This window comes from Rhinolophus ferrumequinum, chromosome 6, assembly GCF_004115265.2.
Source record: "Rhinolophus ferrumequinum isolate MPI-CBG mRhiFer1 chromosome 6, mRhiFer1_v1.p, whole genome shotgun sequence".
Classification (NCBI taxonomy): Eukaryota; Metazoa; Chordata; class Mammalia; order Chiroptera; family Rhinolophidae; genus Rhinolophus; species Rhinolophus ferrumequinum.
In genome coordinates this window covers 58551529-58569163 of record NC_046289.1, presented here as the reverse complement: position 1 = coordinate 58569163, position 17635 = coordinate 58551529, and the positions used below count along the sequence as shown (strand labels likewise).

At 38.4% G+C, this 17635-nt stretch overlaps 1 protein-coding gene across 2 annotated transcripts in view; it reads right to left on the bottom strand.

Moving 5' to 3' along the window:
- The window catches only part of FBN1 (fibrillin 1), a 235070-nt gene that overhangs the window by 67161 nt on the left and 150274 nt on the right, over nt 1–17635 (bottom strand). For both annotated transcript variants that reach the window (XM_033108280.1, XM_033108279.1), the window contains exons 21-32: nt 17152–17271; nt 16918–17055; nt 16007–16057; nt 14258–14383; nt 11925–12152; nt 10129–10254; nt 9890–10018; nt 8983–9108; nt 8746–8871; nt 7393–7515; nt 6146–6271; nt 4105–4230 (exon numbers count right to left, since the gene is read on the bottom strand). In XM_033108280.1, the coding sequence (XP_032964171.1) occupies nt 4105–4230; nt 6146–6271; nt 7393–7515; nt 8746–8871; nt 8983–9108; nt 9890–10018; nt 10129–10254; nt 11925–12152; nt 14258–14383; nt 16007–16057; nt 16918–17055; nt 17152–17271 (1545 nt within the window). The remainder of the gene's footprint in view (nt 1–4104; nt 4231–6145; nt 6272–7392; nt 7516–8745; nt 8872–8982; nt 9109–9889; nt 10019–10128; nt 10255–11924; nt 12153–14257; nt 14384–16006; nt 16058–16917; nt 17056–17151; nt 17272–17635) is intronic.

The following is a 17635-nucleotide window of genomic DNA, read 5'->3' as shown; positions in this document are numbered from 1 at the left end:
ACAGGGAGAGGCTTTGTCACCCACACAAACACCTGCCTTCCCGTCATCTGGGCATCAGTCACGTGGACCTTAAACTGGCAGCACTGGCAAACTGTGGGATCTCCTTGATTAGGCATTGGGGAAGAGTACGTTCAAGTGAATGGAGAGGCTAAACATGAAGGCTACTTGGATTTCTTAATTTGGATCCAAATTCCAGCCAAGACTATTTAACTGAACACCCACCAAGTTTTCACAGGCTGACAGCCAGTGGAGGACAATTAGCAGCGATAAGAAGCTGGAAGGAAATGGGTTCAAATTCTCACTGAGTGCTGGTAGTTTTGAAGCATATGATTCTCTTTCACGGACTAAGGCCTACCAGCAACATTTCTCATGTGAAAAGCAGCAGACAGTTTGAGAAATGAAATTACCCAGAAATCCTGCTATTTTAAATGAAAACAATTCTGATTTTAATGGTATGTCATACTTACTAACTGACTGAGTGAACACACGATAGGTGTTAGGCTCTTACGTGTGAAAGCCAGGACTCACCAAGGATGGCACCCAGCAGCAGTCTAGTTTTTCTTCTTCCAATTGGTTGTCTAATTACATTTATGCAGAATGAGCAGCAGAAGCCCTGCATGTGGGCCACAGAAAAATTGTAATCCAGTCCCTTAAGCCAAGGACAGAGAGTTGCGTTCTAGATTTCAAGCAAATGTATTTTCTCCCTCCATTAAATCGAACATTACCCTCAACTCATGATTTGGACAAAGCTTAGGGACTAAAAAGAAACACTTAACATCTGTGTAGGCTGGGAATGTAAGTCAGTGGGTGGATTCTGAACACTGCTAAAGTGATTGGGGGGAAAAACATGTTTATTTGTTAAAATGGAAACAATCAGTAATGACAAGGGAGCTGAAATATTTAGACAAAGCTGTAATGGAACCCAGAGGACATTTTTTTAGTTCTCATGAAACAAAATTCCTCCTTATGAATAGCATACATACTTTTATAATTCCTTTACAGGCTACTTATTAAAAAAATATATATATATATATTATGTATGTTATACATATTGTATGTATGTATATACATTATATATGTATAGAAATAGATGTAAAATACTTCTTTTGTCTGTCATCAAAACATAGTTCTGGGTCTGTTCTTCACTGTTATTTGTTGTGCGGCTTGCTTATCCCATTAGGCAAGATACATATATCTATTTATATTAGTTGCCTGGGACATTATAAACACTTGTCTTTAATATGATTATCACCAAGGTAACTTGCTGGTAATCTAACTTGTGAGTGACACTAATTTTAAACTAAAAGCAGGCTAAAAGAACCCTAGTTACATGGGATTAAAAAACATTTTGGCTCAGATTTTTTAAAACTTGTTTTCAAGTATACCAAACTTGCTGCCAATTCCTGCTTGTGTCAGTCATTTTCAATCAAATGTGATAGCCTTAGTTGTTAATAACAGTATTTACAGAGGACCTCTTTTTCTTTCCTCCCTAATGTACCCCCTCCTTCCATCCTTCACTGCAGGATGCTTACCCAAGGGGAACACCTGTGTAACTACAGAGCACTGTGGTGCTTTCTTTAAGCTCATGAACCAGTGGAAGAACTAGGAATAAAATCCCAAATTCTACTCCTTTACATGAGAGTATCACATGCCATGGTACTACGATAGCAAAGGGGCCGTCAAACTCAAGTCTTCTCCGTACAGTGCTAACTCGGTTTTATAAAATTAAAAAATCATTTTAGGCTATAAGTTAAAAGCAGGGGGATGTTGGCCCTTGGGAAAGGATAGAGCATTTCTTGGCCTTCATATCTATTTTTCTGTTCACATAATGTACTAGAAGATTGCTGTTCCTAATGTAAAACTGGTGTCATCTCATCTAACGTGGAGTGTACAGCTCTCATCACCACAGTCTTAGCATCTGTGCAAACTCAGTTAAAACAAGCCTTTGGATACCGAGTAAGATTTTCCTTTTGTAAATTGATGTCAAGCATGTATCAATAAATAGTGGTATGGAATTTTGCTAGACTAGAAGTTATGTCTCTAATTAAATGGCTTCTAGACACGGTGTCTATGTGTCTCATTTCATAATGACAACAGTAAGTACTATTTATTGACCAGCTACTGAAAGTTAAGCACTGTGCCAAGGGTATTATATATATCTCATTGACTTAAAATGAAATTAATGCTGCATGAAAATTTAAGCTTTCTTCATAGTGAAAGGCCTAAAATAATTGGCCTCTGCACATGCCCCTGTTAGCTGGAATGTGGAGCCTGAAATTCTAGAGATCTCCTTTTCTAATAGCGAATGAAGACTGTCCCATTAGATTAACTTCTCCCTTCATAAACATCGCCATTCTCTGGGGTTAATTTCAGTGAGTTCAACTGAGCCAAACATTGGTATTAGCCTCCACTAGGTAAAATGCAATATGGAACTGTCCTACCTTCCCCTTCATTAATTCCAGACCACCACCCCTTAGCCCAAGTTCTATATTTATACTGGAAGCTAAAAATAAAGCTGGAAACATAGACATCATGAGCTAAGCATCATTTGTACCCCAGAGACTACATGAGGAGTTGAGATTTTAAAAACTGTGCTGTTCATCAGAAGGGACCCCTAGCCATGCTTATGTGAAGAATAATATAGTGAGGATGAAAGCATTCCAGATTCATGCTTGTTTTTTATAATTTGGCTACCATCTCTCATTTTTGGACCAATAGTAATATTACTGGTGTTATCTGTATATCTATAACTTTGAAACTTAGTATTATTGGACAACTTGAAATGACAATATATTTGGGGGTTTTCTTGAAAAATGTTGACATAATTAAGACAAGGATCTGTACACTTACCACATTGCCAATCTGCAAATATTTTAATGTTCATTTTAAGTCACAAGGGCCTGCCAAACTGGCTTTTGAAGTTAAAGTCTGTTATTTGTAAAGAAATTATGCAGTTACCTAATTCAAGCTCACCATGGTCTCTATTGTGTTTTAAATTATGTTATATATGCTATAATCTATTATATTACTGTAAGTGACTACAGTAAAACTACTATTCCACATACTTAACATCATTGCCTCAAGTTTGAAAAAACTAACTAAACATTTAAAAACAATATCACTCACGCAAAGTGACTTTTACTTGATGTTTAATAGAAGAATCGCCCACAAATATTGTGAAAAGATTTTCTTATGTGCTATAGGTATTACACAAGCAAAATTATAAACGGCTTAATTATCGCTTCATAAGATTTGTCAATTCCCAGGAATAAAGACTTATCTGGGTTAAAGCAACGTAATACATCACAAGCACACTCATTTAAGGAACTGGAAGACTGATGAGAATTGATGAAATATATGAATTTTTGGATGTGCTTCTTTAAAAAGTAATTTCAGTTATAAGACCTTAAACGAAGTGTTGCCAATGGAGACTATTGGAAAAGGCTTGCTTCAATACAATCGTGCGCCACTTAACAATGGGATGTGTTCTGAGCAATACATAGGCGGTTTCCTGGTGTGAACATCAGAGCACACTTACACAAACCTACGTGGTATAGCCCACTACTGTAACTGTATGTGCTATGTTTTTATACGACTTTGTTCACACCAGCATCACCGCAAACACACTGAGCTACAACGTTACCAAGGCTATGGCATCACTAGGTGATAGGAATTGTTAAGCTCCATTATAATTTTATTGGACCATTGTCATATATGTGGTCCATTGTTGACTGAAACGTCATTATGTGGCACATGACTGTAAAGAGATATGAATATTTGGTAACTAGCATGTTAACTACTTTGATATAAAAATGTGATTTGAACCTCATAAAAATGTGATATGTATAGTGTTAATTATAGTGATAATTCATTCAACATATTATCACTTGTTTCAAGGGAAAGAAAAAACCCTCAGCTTAGATTCTATCTAACGTATGACAAATTTCAAAGAAGTACAGGGTAACTTAATGAAAAATGTTCCACAAACTGCTTTATAAATGCAATTAAAACATTAATAGTCTTAAAACTGGTATTAATCTATAAGTATGGTAGTAGTCTCTTAACCACTTTTAACGTCTTATTGTTCAATCTGAAAAAACATACCTGTGCAGCCAGTTTTTCCCTTTTTGCCTGAATATCCCATATCACAATGGCAGATAAATGAGCCTTTAGTGTTTTCACAGGTTCCACTTAGACAGATATTTGGATTCAGGTCACATTCATTCACATCTGTAAAACATAGATATTATTAATACATATAACCATTTGTTTAAATACCTTTTCCCTGAGATAAAACAACTATGATAAATAAATCAAAAAGGGTGAAATGCTTTCACTCCAAAAAAAGTGTATCATATTTATGGAGCTCAATTCACATGTGCTTTCTATATTCCAGGCTAACAATGCAGAATGGCTTTTTATTTGGGCCATAAGCAGGAGGTCAAGGAATCAAATAAACTGCTTGACTCTAGGCTGAGTCTAGAGCCTGTTTATGTGGCAGTCTAGAGAACTTTTCAAAACAGCAGCCAGATGAACCTTTTAATTCAGTCTACGTGATACTAACGATTGAGTTTCCATATTTTCAAAGAAAGGCTAGGTAAACCAGCAGTCTTAGTGTAGATAGTTACAAACTTCACTTCTTTCCCAAATTGAAACATTTATTTTTATGACATTCACTTTAATTTTAGGGCTTCATAAATATTTGGTAAGGAAGATATAAAGGTGACACAATTTAAATATTTTAAATTCTAAATTCTTGCTTCTGGCCAAGATGGAATAATAGGCACCACATTTACCTTCTCAGCTGAACAACAAAAGGACAATATAGGCAACGAAAGACAGTGATCCTGAGAGAAAGAAAACGAACTAGGCGAATTCCTCAGATTACTGTGTAGAGAGAGTATGAAGGCCGTGGCATAAGGAAGGGGATGGCAGAGGGAACCAGTAAGTGTTCCTGAGTTGAGGAGATGAAGCTGGAAGTCCTCGAAGGCCAAAGTCACTAGAGTTCACAGTGCAGATCAAAGGACAGTTGGGTCCTGCACAGTGAGAGAGCTCCAGATGTCTGCAACGGTCCCAGTCATTCATGTAAGGAAGCTACTTGAAGCTGGGTAAGTACCACCCACAAGAATTAGAGGAACCAATCATCAGAGTTCACAGAAGGCCTGGAATTGTGCCTCTTCCTAACAGGAAAACCCCATAATTCACAGGGATTTGGGTAGAGTATCCAGAAGGACCTTGCCTCAGTAATAGAACAAAATTAGCCTGAGACTAACTGCTGTTTTATTAAAAGAGTAAAAGCAAAACTTTGAAAGGCTCAATCTGTTTCCAAATAACAACATAGAGCAAGAATAAAGCTCAAGAATATTTCTAGGAATACAAAAATATCTAGCACCTAGTAAGTCAAAATTTATAACGTCTGGCATCCAATCAAAAAATACCAGGCATTCAGTGAAGCAGGAAAATAGGAACCGTAATGAAGAGGAAAGTCAATTTACTGAAATGGCACAGAACTGACACAGATGATAGAATTAGTAGACCAAGACATTAAAACAGTTATTATAATTGTATTCCGCATGTTCAAAAAGCTAGAGGCATGATTAGTCATATTAAACAGAGACACAAAAGATATGAAAAAGTCCTCAATCAAACTTTTAGAGATAAAAACTACAATATCTGAGATTAAAAATATACTGAATAGGATAAAAGGCAGATTAGATATTGCAGGAGAAAATACAACAAATTTGAAAACAACAGTACATACTCTAAAACATGTACAATTCTAGAGTTTATTGCATTCTTGTCAGAAATAAATTTTGCATGCCTTTAGACAACCATATTAGAATCCTGAACTCTAGTCACAGCAGAAGGAGGGTTCAGTGGACAGAAATAATGCATAAACATAAAATAAATGTCCATCTGCAGTTGAGCAATGGTTACCTCAGTCCACATAACATCTGACAAAACTAACATCTCACACTCACAAGAAAGTTGCTCTTTGGAATGCTGGTTTTGGAGCATTAGTATTATACCACTAAATATCCTTACTTTTCACATAGGATCTCAGGTACCCAAACCAATCTTTATGTCATTTAACGGTACTTGTGAGTAATCAGCGAAAATGGAAAATTCTGTTTTCTTTGCTTACCTACACAAGTCTTCATGTCTTCGGATGCCATGAATCCATCAAAACACAGACACCTGTACTCTCCAGGTATGTTTGTACACTGACCCCCATCGCAGATATTGGGGTTATCTTCACACTCATCAATGTCTGCAGAGAATAAGACCAACAACGGCATGTTGTTGATGTTGGTTCTAGTAATTCAATGATGAAAAAATTAACTGACCCAAGTCAAATAAGCTCAGCCTATTCGCACAAGATGATTCTCAAATGAAGCTTTACATCAGTTATCCCATCAGGTGAAAAAGAGGAAACCATTTTCAAGATTCCCCACATACTGTTCAGGGTCAGGGGTCCACGTCCACTTAACATCCCATCATTTAATTAGCAATTTTATCTCTGATGTGAGTTTAGCTTTCAAATATGATTATGAATCTTAGTTTTCTCACTGTCAAATGTAAATGTCTAAAGTGGATCATCTTCTGTTTCATTGATCTTTTAAGATGAAAATTGCTTGAAATAAGCAAGTCTAAGTTAGACGCATTTTTAGTGAAAATATTTATTTTCAACATATCATTTTTGTAGCCAAATTTACATCTAGGGATTTTGAGAGAGATTTTTCTAGGTCAGATAAGACACTCTGGGTTTCTAAACCCAATTTCTCTCTTTATCCAAGCCAGGATCAAAACCTGCATTACCTACCTCATTTTTCATCTCTAGCTGGCTACATGGCTCTTCTAGCCCAGGGTGATAGAATAGGAAGTGTCAATTAGACCAGCGGCACTCAAATGTTAGCATACATCCAAATCACTTAGAGGGCTTGTGACAACAGTTTACTGGGATCCGCACCCAGGAGCTTCTGACTTAGTAGGCCCAGGGTGGGGTCCGAGATTTCTCATGTCTAACAGATTCTCAGGTGAGGCTAATGCTGGTCCGGGGAACACACCCTCAATAGCAGTGAAGTAAGCCAAGAGCTCAGATTTTTCAAAATTCTGATTAACGAAGAAACTGTATTTTATACTCCATTTATTGAGCACGTGTCAGGTACTATGCTAAGTGCTATACACATTCGTCCACACAGGCAATCTGAACCCCATTTTATAGATGAGAATCCCGATGCTAAGGATCTCTATCAAGGATGCACAACTAAAATAGGTGACAAAACAAAGATTTGGACTCAGGACTATGATTCCAAAGCCCACGCCCTGCACTACTACTCTACAGAGGGCCCTGTACTTGAGAGAGTTCACAGGAGGGTAAAACCTACTTACCAGTACATGACCTCTGGTCGGGCATTAGTGCGAATCCTGGCTGACAGCTACATTCATAGCTACCTTCCGAGTTCGTACAGAAGGTCTCACAACCACCGTTCATTATGCTGCATTCGTCAATGTCTAAGAAAAATAAAAATAGTATCATAATATCACCTTTCTCTGTGTTTATGATCCTGGCATATGTTTAAAGTTTCCAGGCATAGGTCAAGTAAAGCAAAAAAACAAACCAAAAAAAAAGCATCCTAGGGTCCTAGGGTAACTAGAATTTACCGCATTGATTGTTTGATTCCTTCAAAAAGTATGAACTACACACCTACTATGTGCTAGAGATAAGAATCTAAGAGTGAATGAGATAGACACTAGACCTGCCTTCATAAAGCTAACTTGCAGCTAGAGAGTTAGATGAACAATTAATTACACAACACACGATGTGCCATATGCAATGTAGGAGAAAAGCTAGCTGCTATGAGAACATATCCCAGTTATAACAATGGGCACGTGGGTGAAATTCTCTGGGTCACAGACTCAGTTATAAACTTGACATTCAGTTTGATTGGCTGAAGTTCTAATCCTTTTCAAGAACCTGAGTTGGAGTTCTGAGTTGTCTTGGGCCATGTTTCAGAAGAATTTGGGCTGATTTATGACTTTGGGTGGAAACCATGTGAGACTTGGCAGTTCCACATGATGTACACCCCAAACCAGGCAAAAACTGGCAGTTTACACAAAGTTTCACTTTGACTTTGGGCACAATAAAGCCACAGGGTTCTCTGTGCCACTCTTTCCAGCACAACTAAACTTACAGAGGGCCAGCCACAAAGCGAAAGTCTTATCCCACAAAACCCCATGTTTAAGGAGTGCCAGACCTGGCCTCTATTTCAATGTAAGATATGAACATACCATGGTCTTCTTTCCAATAATTGTCCTCTGAAATCTATTAGCCGATCTAAACCACGGAAAGGCAGAGACTGAACTATTTTTTTCCTTTTTCATGGCACTCATCGTGCTTCATTTATTTCAGGTGGTTAGTAATCACTTGCTGATTTGCTTGGTTATGCTTTGCATAAACAGAGCATGTGCTACCGTTCAGCCTTCAAAGCAAGATGGGTCAAATTATACTTGTCAAAGCTAAAACATCCTACATCCTTCATTTAAGTGCTTCTTTAAACACAGAAGGGAGGTGAGATCTGAAGATCAGAAGCCACTATGAAAAGAATTTTACTTACAGAAAAACAAGAAAGATTAAGTAAAAGTAACTGGTGATAGAAACAGAACTCAGAGAACATTGTTTGAGTGCTTTAGAATGAGCCTAAATAAAATAAAATAGAAAACAACATAAAACATAGAACTTACCAACACAAAACAGCCTGTCAGGAGTTGAATGATAGCCAGGGTTGCAGGCACACTGATATTTCCCTATGAGGTTCACACAGCGGCCATTGGGACAGAGGTTCGCACTCAGTTCACACTCATTGATATCTGCGTAGAAAATAAGAACAGAAAACATCCAGCCATAAGCTTCTGACTCTGGCAGAGATGTGGGTCGAATGACTGCCCACAGCTAAGTGGTCTGGAAGTGTTCCTCCTTACCTATACATGCTGAAATGTTGGGGGACAGCTGATGACCAGGAGGACATTCACAGCGGTAACTTCCCTCCGTGTTTAGGCAAACGCCTCCCCGGCACAGGAGAGGATTTCGCTGACATTCATCAATATCTGAAAAATGGCAATGATCCGTGTTGAAGATGTTGGTGGTGTCCTGTCCGGGTCCCCATGCCAGGCCAGTGCACTCATTGCCCAGTTGCTGGGAGTCCTGTCTGCTCATGGCTCTCGGGCTCCCTTCTCCACCTCATTCAGAAATACCTGGGAGGTGGGAGATTATATTTCCCTCCCATGCTGGGGGTTGCCCATGGCCAATCACTGATTGAACTGATGTGGGCGTATAAAATCTTGGCCTCCTTGCCTCAAAGTGGGACAACTCTCTGGCACCATTCACACTTCCTAAGGGATTAGGTTAAGGCTAAAATGCAGCTGAACTCTTTGCTTCTCTTCTTCCCCTGCCCTAACCTGCCTTCCTCACTTCTTTACAGGTTCCGCTTGAGAGCATTCCCTCAAAAGAACCCCCAGTCGCAGACTTGTTTCTAGAAAACCTGATGTAATACAACCAGCTTAATCAATCTCCTTTTCTAGAAATGTTGTACAGAAACTCTATAATGTGACCCTGAATATAGCCTCTGTTTGAATTGTTCTCTCTTCCCTAGGGTATCTATCCTAGGTGTTACACGCACTTCTCAGGGACCCATAACTGGTGTCTGAGACCACCCACCACTTCACAGCGTGAATTCCCTCATTTCTTCCACGTGTCAGTCTCCCTCTGCTACAGACTGATTCCTGACTCACTGCTCAGGAGACGAGAACTGGGACAGAGGCTATTAGTCATCAAAGCATCTCGGAATCCTTTTTTGCCCCTATGCTGATCAAATGGGCTCACGCTTACCCATGCAGTTCTTCATCATCATGAATCCACTTTCATAGCCTTCGTCACATTTGCATTCAAAGTCTCCTGGGGTGTTCACACACTGGCCTCGGCCACAGAGGTCAGGAGATATGCGGCATTCATCAATGTCTGCACAAAAGCAGTGGGTAGCAGCAAATGAGTAGGATAACCTTAATTCTTGTGGAATAAAGAGGAAGAGTTCTAAAGGTTGTCCCTCCAAGGCGAGCCCCTTCACTCACCTGTGCAGTTCCTTTCTTCAGAATCAAGAGCAAAGCCACTGTCACACCTGCACTTAAAGCTGCCTATGGTGTTTCTGCACTTGCCGTGGGTGCAGAGGCTGGGGATCATCTTGCATTCATTGATATCTTCAAGAAAAATAAAATGTGCGAAAAGTTCATGAGCAACCAATTAGGACTCAATGCCCACTGTTTTAAACACAGGAAGTTGGAGGGTCTTGATTTAAGGTCTTGGCAATACTGATTTTAAAGAATGTGTGATGATCCAATACAACTTATAAACATTTCTAGTCTTTTAAACTTCTATTTTAGAAAGCATTATTAGAAAAGTAGAGTGTGTTTATTTGGACTTCTAGAATCTAGCACACTGCCTGATACATATTAAACACTTAACTATTTGCTGAATGAATGAAATATTCTAAACTACTAGTGTCTATACTTAAAGCACATAGATTATTAGAATATATAATCTTATACATAATTAGAACATATAATCTGCAGCAACCAATTCAGTCTGTAGAGGAATGAGATTTCATTTATGCTTTTTGATGCTTTTTTGGATATACCTAACATATAAAAATTTCAAAGAAGTTGTCATTTATAATTTAAATTATTTGCAAATAATGTACACTAGTTAAAATATTTTCTCAATATTATATAGCCTTAAAGCTTCATTAATATAATTAAAATATTTTTTGTATACTAGAGACAACATATGTGTGATCTAAGTTTCCCCTTTTAGGGGCCTTTCCAAAGTAAGACCCAAAGCTCAAGAAATACAAGTTAATTTCTACATAATATCATGAGAAACAAAATTTTCAGATTAAATCTCAAGAACATCAATTCCTTTCAGAGCAATGGATTGCCACAGCCTTTGGAAGCAAATCATTCAAGTTCCTTTGAATTTACTTAAGAGACATTTAAGAGGGGCATCTAGAAACTGTCTCTCTAGACACAACATTTTTAAACCTCAGGGCTTCTTGGACCAAATGCTCAGGAGAAAAATAAAAAGTCTAGATTTTTTTATATAAGGATAGTTAAGTGATATTTATATACTCATTTCCCATTTTTATAAGTTGATTTAATTACAAAGTATAATAACTAGGTCCAGACACAATATGCATCCAACACAAAACTCTATACTGGGAGCATAAGCTGATCCTCTCTGAGTAATCACAATTCTGAGTAACCAATTATGATTTTTCCATATGCTGAAGTAAACAAGTTCTGTATCATTGTGCGAAAAGCTTAAATCAATTTTGTAATTAGATTAAATCTGTGACATATTTTTTACATGGACTTTAGATTATAACATAATACACTGACATAATATTTGAAGTATCATGTCACTGGAGTGCATCTACCACAGGAATGAATTTTCACTGTATTTGGACAAAGAGGACCTGCCCCTGGGTTTCTCACACCATTCACCCTCCATTATCTATACTCAGGTGGAACACAGTGACATGGATACTCAAATCAGCAGACAAAGCTCACATCATATGACCTTAGCGGATGGCACAAAAATTTCCCATTTCTTTTCATTTGTGTTTGACTGAGGGTAGTGTTAAAATCAACCTTCTAGATGGGAGAGGCAAGGGACCTCAGGAAATCCTGAGATGTAGAAAAAGATACCGAGTGAATGTTTTGCTATATATAATTTATAAAGCAAATAATGTATGCTGAGATGATCAAGGAATGACCACATTGATGATATTCATTGTAATTCTGTTAGTAGAACTCTGAGCTCATGAAAATGCATCTTGTTGGTCTGCAATCGACCACCAAAACCACTGTACCTTTGAAGAAAGGTTTTCCATTTGTAATTTCTTTTGTGGCAAATCCGGGTCCTCTGGGACAGAGCTCCTCGTACTCAGGTGTGTTTCTCACGGGACACTCCTCGCATTCCTCTGTACCCCAGGCTGCCCCAACGGAGCAGCAGCAGGCATCCATGCGGTGGCGGCCAGCAATGGGCAGAGTGCACTCCTCGTCCTCATACCTCAGGAAGCAGGTTTCCAGGCGGATATCTGCCAGAGGGAACAGAGAGAGGCTGAGGAGAGCTACTCTGTTTTCACTGCCCCAAGCTGCCAGCACTGTGTTAGGCAAAGTACAATACACTCAATAACTTGCTATATACTTATTGACTGGAATTATTTTTTTACTCAGACAAAACCCAGGCCTTGTGATGGGTGTTTCTGCCTCATAAAGATTATCTTCTATTTGGTAGCTCATATTTATTTGCACTGACGGTTTGTGGAAAGTTTCCTTTCAACTTTAGGCCGTTTTCTGATAATTCTACATAAGGAGCAATATCCTGAGAAATCCTGCAATGCTCTTTAGGGAGATGTTTTCATAGACATGGCTGTTACCAATGCATTGTACTCCATCATGTCTTGACAATTTTCTAGCTAAAAACAAATTGCACTCTTGGAGAACATCAGTCCTCATTTTGGAGCTAGCTAGCTCCAGCCCCTTTTCCTCATATCCACTTCATTTTGGAGAGGTGGAACAGTAAACTCCAAAATGAGGACTGGCCTACTTGAGATGAAAGAGGAAAAATAGCAAAGAAAAGCCATTCACTCCTCTTCTCAAGTACTTCTTTCACTACACCAGGTGCTATGTACACATTCTTCTGGTACAAGTAGGATACATGTAGCTCTGACCCCAAATTCATGGGATTATGGGGAAGAGTAGAAAGAATAGCAGACGAGAGGTCAGAAGACCTAGAATTTGGTCCTGTTTTGTGACTAAGAAGTGACTTGTCTTAGACAAATTATTAACCCTGAGTCTGAATTTCCACATCTGTAAAATGACGCTCCACCCATCTGAGATGCTCAAAGGAGATTATGCATCTGAAAATTATAAAGCATAATTAAGGCATAAGGCATGATAGTCCCTCTCTTTCTCCTTCACAATGTTGTCATTCACCATTCACCTAAATGCCTAAGCTTCCTTTAAAGTCAGAAAGCTTCTGAAGCCTTCTGGGAAACTTTATATCCAGGTTGCCTTTATTAAGATGGATACTTTTTAAATGATTTCTAAATTAAACCTTGAAGCATCTTTCAACTGAAGAACCTGGAAGAAGGTTCTCATTAAACGCTGATTCTTCCTAAACAAAGAAGCTAAGACTCAGAATGGGTTTAACTGACATCCATAGTTACACAAAGACTTTGGTCTCAGAATTCCAACTTCTCTCTTCCATACTGCTTACATTATAAACCATAAAGTTACATATTTAAAGGTTTGTTTGTTCTAATTCATAAATGATCCAAATCCTTAAAATGCATACCACTCTTTTAACCACCTACAGTGGTCCTTCACCGAGGATGCTCTTCAGAGTAATAAGCCTTCAGATACACAATGTGGCTGCGAATTATTCCATAGTCATGGGCTTAGAAACCAATGATCCAAGAGACATATTCCTGGCAGTCAGAAGCCATAACAGGAACATGAGAATAAGTCTGCCAGACACCACAGGAATGGCTAAAGGACCTCAAACCTACTGCCACTACAAGTCCATAGGGTAGCTTTCTAAGAACTCAGGGTTCTGTGTCCCATGTCTTCCACATCACTGCCACTTGGGCTCTAGCAGTTGATATGGAGAATCCCACTATGACTGAAAGTGGCAACGGCCCTGGGCTCCATTGGGTTCACTCTTAAGGATTCTGACACCCTTTACTCCTGACACCCACAAGAGTTTCCTGAGAGGACCTGTCCCTCTGGCCAATAGTAAGACATGCCTAGCAGGCATGGTCAAGTTTTCAACTAAATGAAAATGTTCTCCCCAATATTCACCTTGCAGCCTATAGCCCAAGACATATAGGGGGTGTATTTAAGAGCTCTGGAATAATAATTGTGATGGTAGTGATTTAAGGAATAGTTACATATCAATTAAGGACTAAAGCTTCTCTTCACTAACATGTTCTCTACTCTTTTTATGAAGAATAGACAAAGAGCTTGAGTCAGGAAGGCTATTTGTCCGCGAAACCACCACGGATCCTAATGAAAATGCTGAATATGTGGTATATGTGCCTGTACTTGGAACCAAATAATTCAGTTCTATCTTGTTAATTGAGTTTTTAGTAATCTTTAAAAAAATGATTATTAGAAAAATAATGAGTTCAGTATTTACCCAGGCAGATCCTCCCTGTAGCATCCAAAGTCATCCCATTGGGACACTGACACTTAAATGATCCCTTAGAGTTAACACATAAGCCATTTTTGCATACTCCTGGGAACACTTCACATTCGTTTATGTCTATGAAGGAAAAAAGAAGCATGAAGTTAGTATATCTGTGGAACAGAATTCTACTATATTCCATTTATGGAGTCATACTTATCCTCACAACAGAAAAGGCCATTTTGAACCTGATGAATTCACAAAATTAGTTTGCTTCCAAATAGTTTAGGTAGAATTTCTGAGGTGTCTGAATAGCAACCAAACAAGCCCACCTACTACCAAAGATATACGAGTTTCTCCATTAGTCTCAGGTAGTAAACTTTAAGTTGAAGAGACGGAGCTAGCTGGTACAAGTTCTTGGTGACAGCTCTGGGTGCTATGGATATCTTGGTTAAGGGTCCCAGGAACCACATAATTAGCTTTATGAGACCAGATGTTTGGAAGTGGAAAAATGGAAACCTAGTCTTTCAAACTGGCAAAGAATGAAGAGCTTGAAGGTGAGCGTAGGAAAAAATCCCACTGAGGAATATGGGGAGCCAGTAAAAAGATTCTCTTTTGAGAAGTCCCTAGAAGAATATTACTAGTTCTAACTCAGCAATGGTCTCAGGCTGTTCTGTCCAAACCTTGGTGATCCCCGCTTGAGTTGGGAAGAGTCTAAAGATGCTCATGTCCATCCACTCATCATTCATCCAACCTCTCTCAATGTACCAGCCCGTCCCAGTTTGCTTCATGCAGAGCACTATGTTCTCTGCACTTAATTTGGAAAAATATTCACCATCAAGTTAATCCAAAGATAGGCACTTACTTGCCAATACCAAAAAAGCGGAGCATTAGTTAAGAAATTCACACACCCTGTATCTCTATTTAGAAGAAATAATTTTCCAAACTAGGGAGGTTGAAAAATATATTCCAAATCTTTCCTTGTAAGAGAGAGACATGGGGAGGGAAAAATTTACCTTTCGGGTGTTTTGGTTTTGTTTTTTTTTTTCTGGCCACTTGTATACCAAAATGTGCTGCTGAGGTCAGATAAGTTATTAACAGTGGGTCTGGACCAGAAAAAGGCCAAAGAATTCAGTCATCATTTGGAAAGCAAGACCTTGGGTGGGGGTTATAGTATTCCTCTTTATTTTAGCAGAGAAAAAAAACTTCATTTCATCCCACATATGGGACTAATTGCTGTTGTTAAAATTTTTCAGCTGCTGTGTCATGTTAGGTTGTGTTAGTAACCCTGACCTACGTCTATCTGGGACTCGATGAGAAAGAATCACAGCAAACTGGAGTGAAGCCACGTAGACTTTCAAAAATGAGGCAACAGAGTATGTCCTCCTAAATCATCCAATCATGCCAAACCAATAAACAAATAAACAGGACAAAGCAAGGAAAATGCAAATTTTACAACCTCATCAAAAACTTCCTGTGTTCTCTTCCTGATCTATAGCATTTTGAAAGTGCAGTCAATTCAAACCATGGTCAGTCTAAAACCTTTTCAGCCACTCTGTCCTTTGGCCATAGTGGTCTGACACTGGCAATAGCATATATATGCTTGTGAAATTAACATCTGTTATGTCTGCTGTCCTCATTTTTTTTTCTCTGCGGCATATTTCTCATTGTGAAGTTACATGATATCTTTATCCAGTCCAATTTAACACAAGCATTCTTCATGCACACAGAAATTTATGGCTTATAAATAATCATAAATACCTTCACACTGTGTTCCTTTAATTCTTGAAAAGCCTTTACCACATACGGAATCTTAAAAACAAACAAACAAAAACACAAAACAAATCTGAGACAACAATATCCAGACTTTGTAGTTATGACATAGTATAAGAAACATGAAAGAAGACCTGGAACATGAATTAGATTTTGTTGCTATGAATAAGTCTGAGATAACAAAGTGTTTCTGAGATTGCATAAGTGAAAAAGAATAATATTAAAATGTCTCTTTAAGTAAAGCTCCTTTCCCCTGAGATATCCAAAAGGACCTAAAGATCATGCTCAGTTGATGACCACGAAGGAAAAGGACTAGATTTCTCTCTCACTGTTAGCTCTAAAATAGGAATCACAATAGGTAGGGTTACTGTAACATGAATATGAAAAACAAAGGCTAGAACTTGAAGATCTCATGCCCTACAGATTCACACGATATAAATTCACACACTTATATATCCAAACATCGAATCAACAAAGTCATCAGCAAGGCTCTCAAACTTCAGCTTTGCAACAGATTTAGAAGTTTAGTCATGAATATTGGTTCCTTTATGTTCATCAGGTTTTTTTGGAAGACAATTTGCACCTATAAACAGCTCAGGACCCATAATCATGAGGTTTCCCATAGAGCCAATAGGAATTGCTGATCTAGGAAAGCAACATCAGCTAATCATAACACAATGTGGTGATAGAAAACAATAAATTACCAAATTACATAAAATTATTGTCTTTGACACGTCTCTTAGTTTCCTACTCAGCGATACATTTTTCACTGAAGTCATCAGAATTAACTCTTCTAAAATCCCCATGTGAACCCCAAGGTACAAAGTACTAGGCTTCTCCTTTCTAAGCAAAGCAGCCAGTGGCATGGGGATGGGAGCCACAGCACCAGTTTCTCTTACCGACTTGGCATAGGGTACACGGGCTTCCCCAGGCAGCACCAAGGGAGGAACAGCACTGGGATTTCAAGGTGGCTCCATTGATGTTGATCTCACACCGCCCATCGATGACAGTCTGCCAGCAAGTGCCCTTGATGGTTTCTGCAGAGGGTCGGGGGTAGGGAGGTAATGTTTATTACATATTAAATACAGCAGCACTGATTAACATAGCAAAATCATTCTCAGAAAGATCAATACCTATGCAGATGGTTTTTGTTGGATCCAAAGTACTTTCAGAAGAACACTCACAAATAAAAGAGCCTTGGCTATTCTTGCAGACTCCATTAATGCAAGGATTTGATTCACATTCGTCAATGTCTGAAACAAAAACAGGTCTACATTACCGCTGAAAACTAGTCTTGGGCATGAATGAATATTTAAACTTTGGTCTCAGTTGCAATCACATATTCTTTTTTAGATAGTAAAGCTGGTCTAAATAGATATTTTTTCTAGACTAGATGGAAGGCCAAAAATAATAATTAAGCACATCTCTATAGTACAGAATCTGTCACATGGATGTAGCTTTTTATTTAGAAAATACGGAGCAAAAGTAAGTGCGACTGCTGAGTTACTAACTCAAATAGCACATAGTATGTAATGTTTTCTCCATCTATTAAATGATGATAAATAAAATGTCAATTGCAAGCAATTGCAGGCAAAATGAATATTTTTAAATGGCATT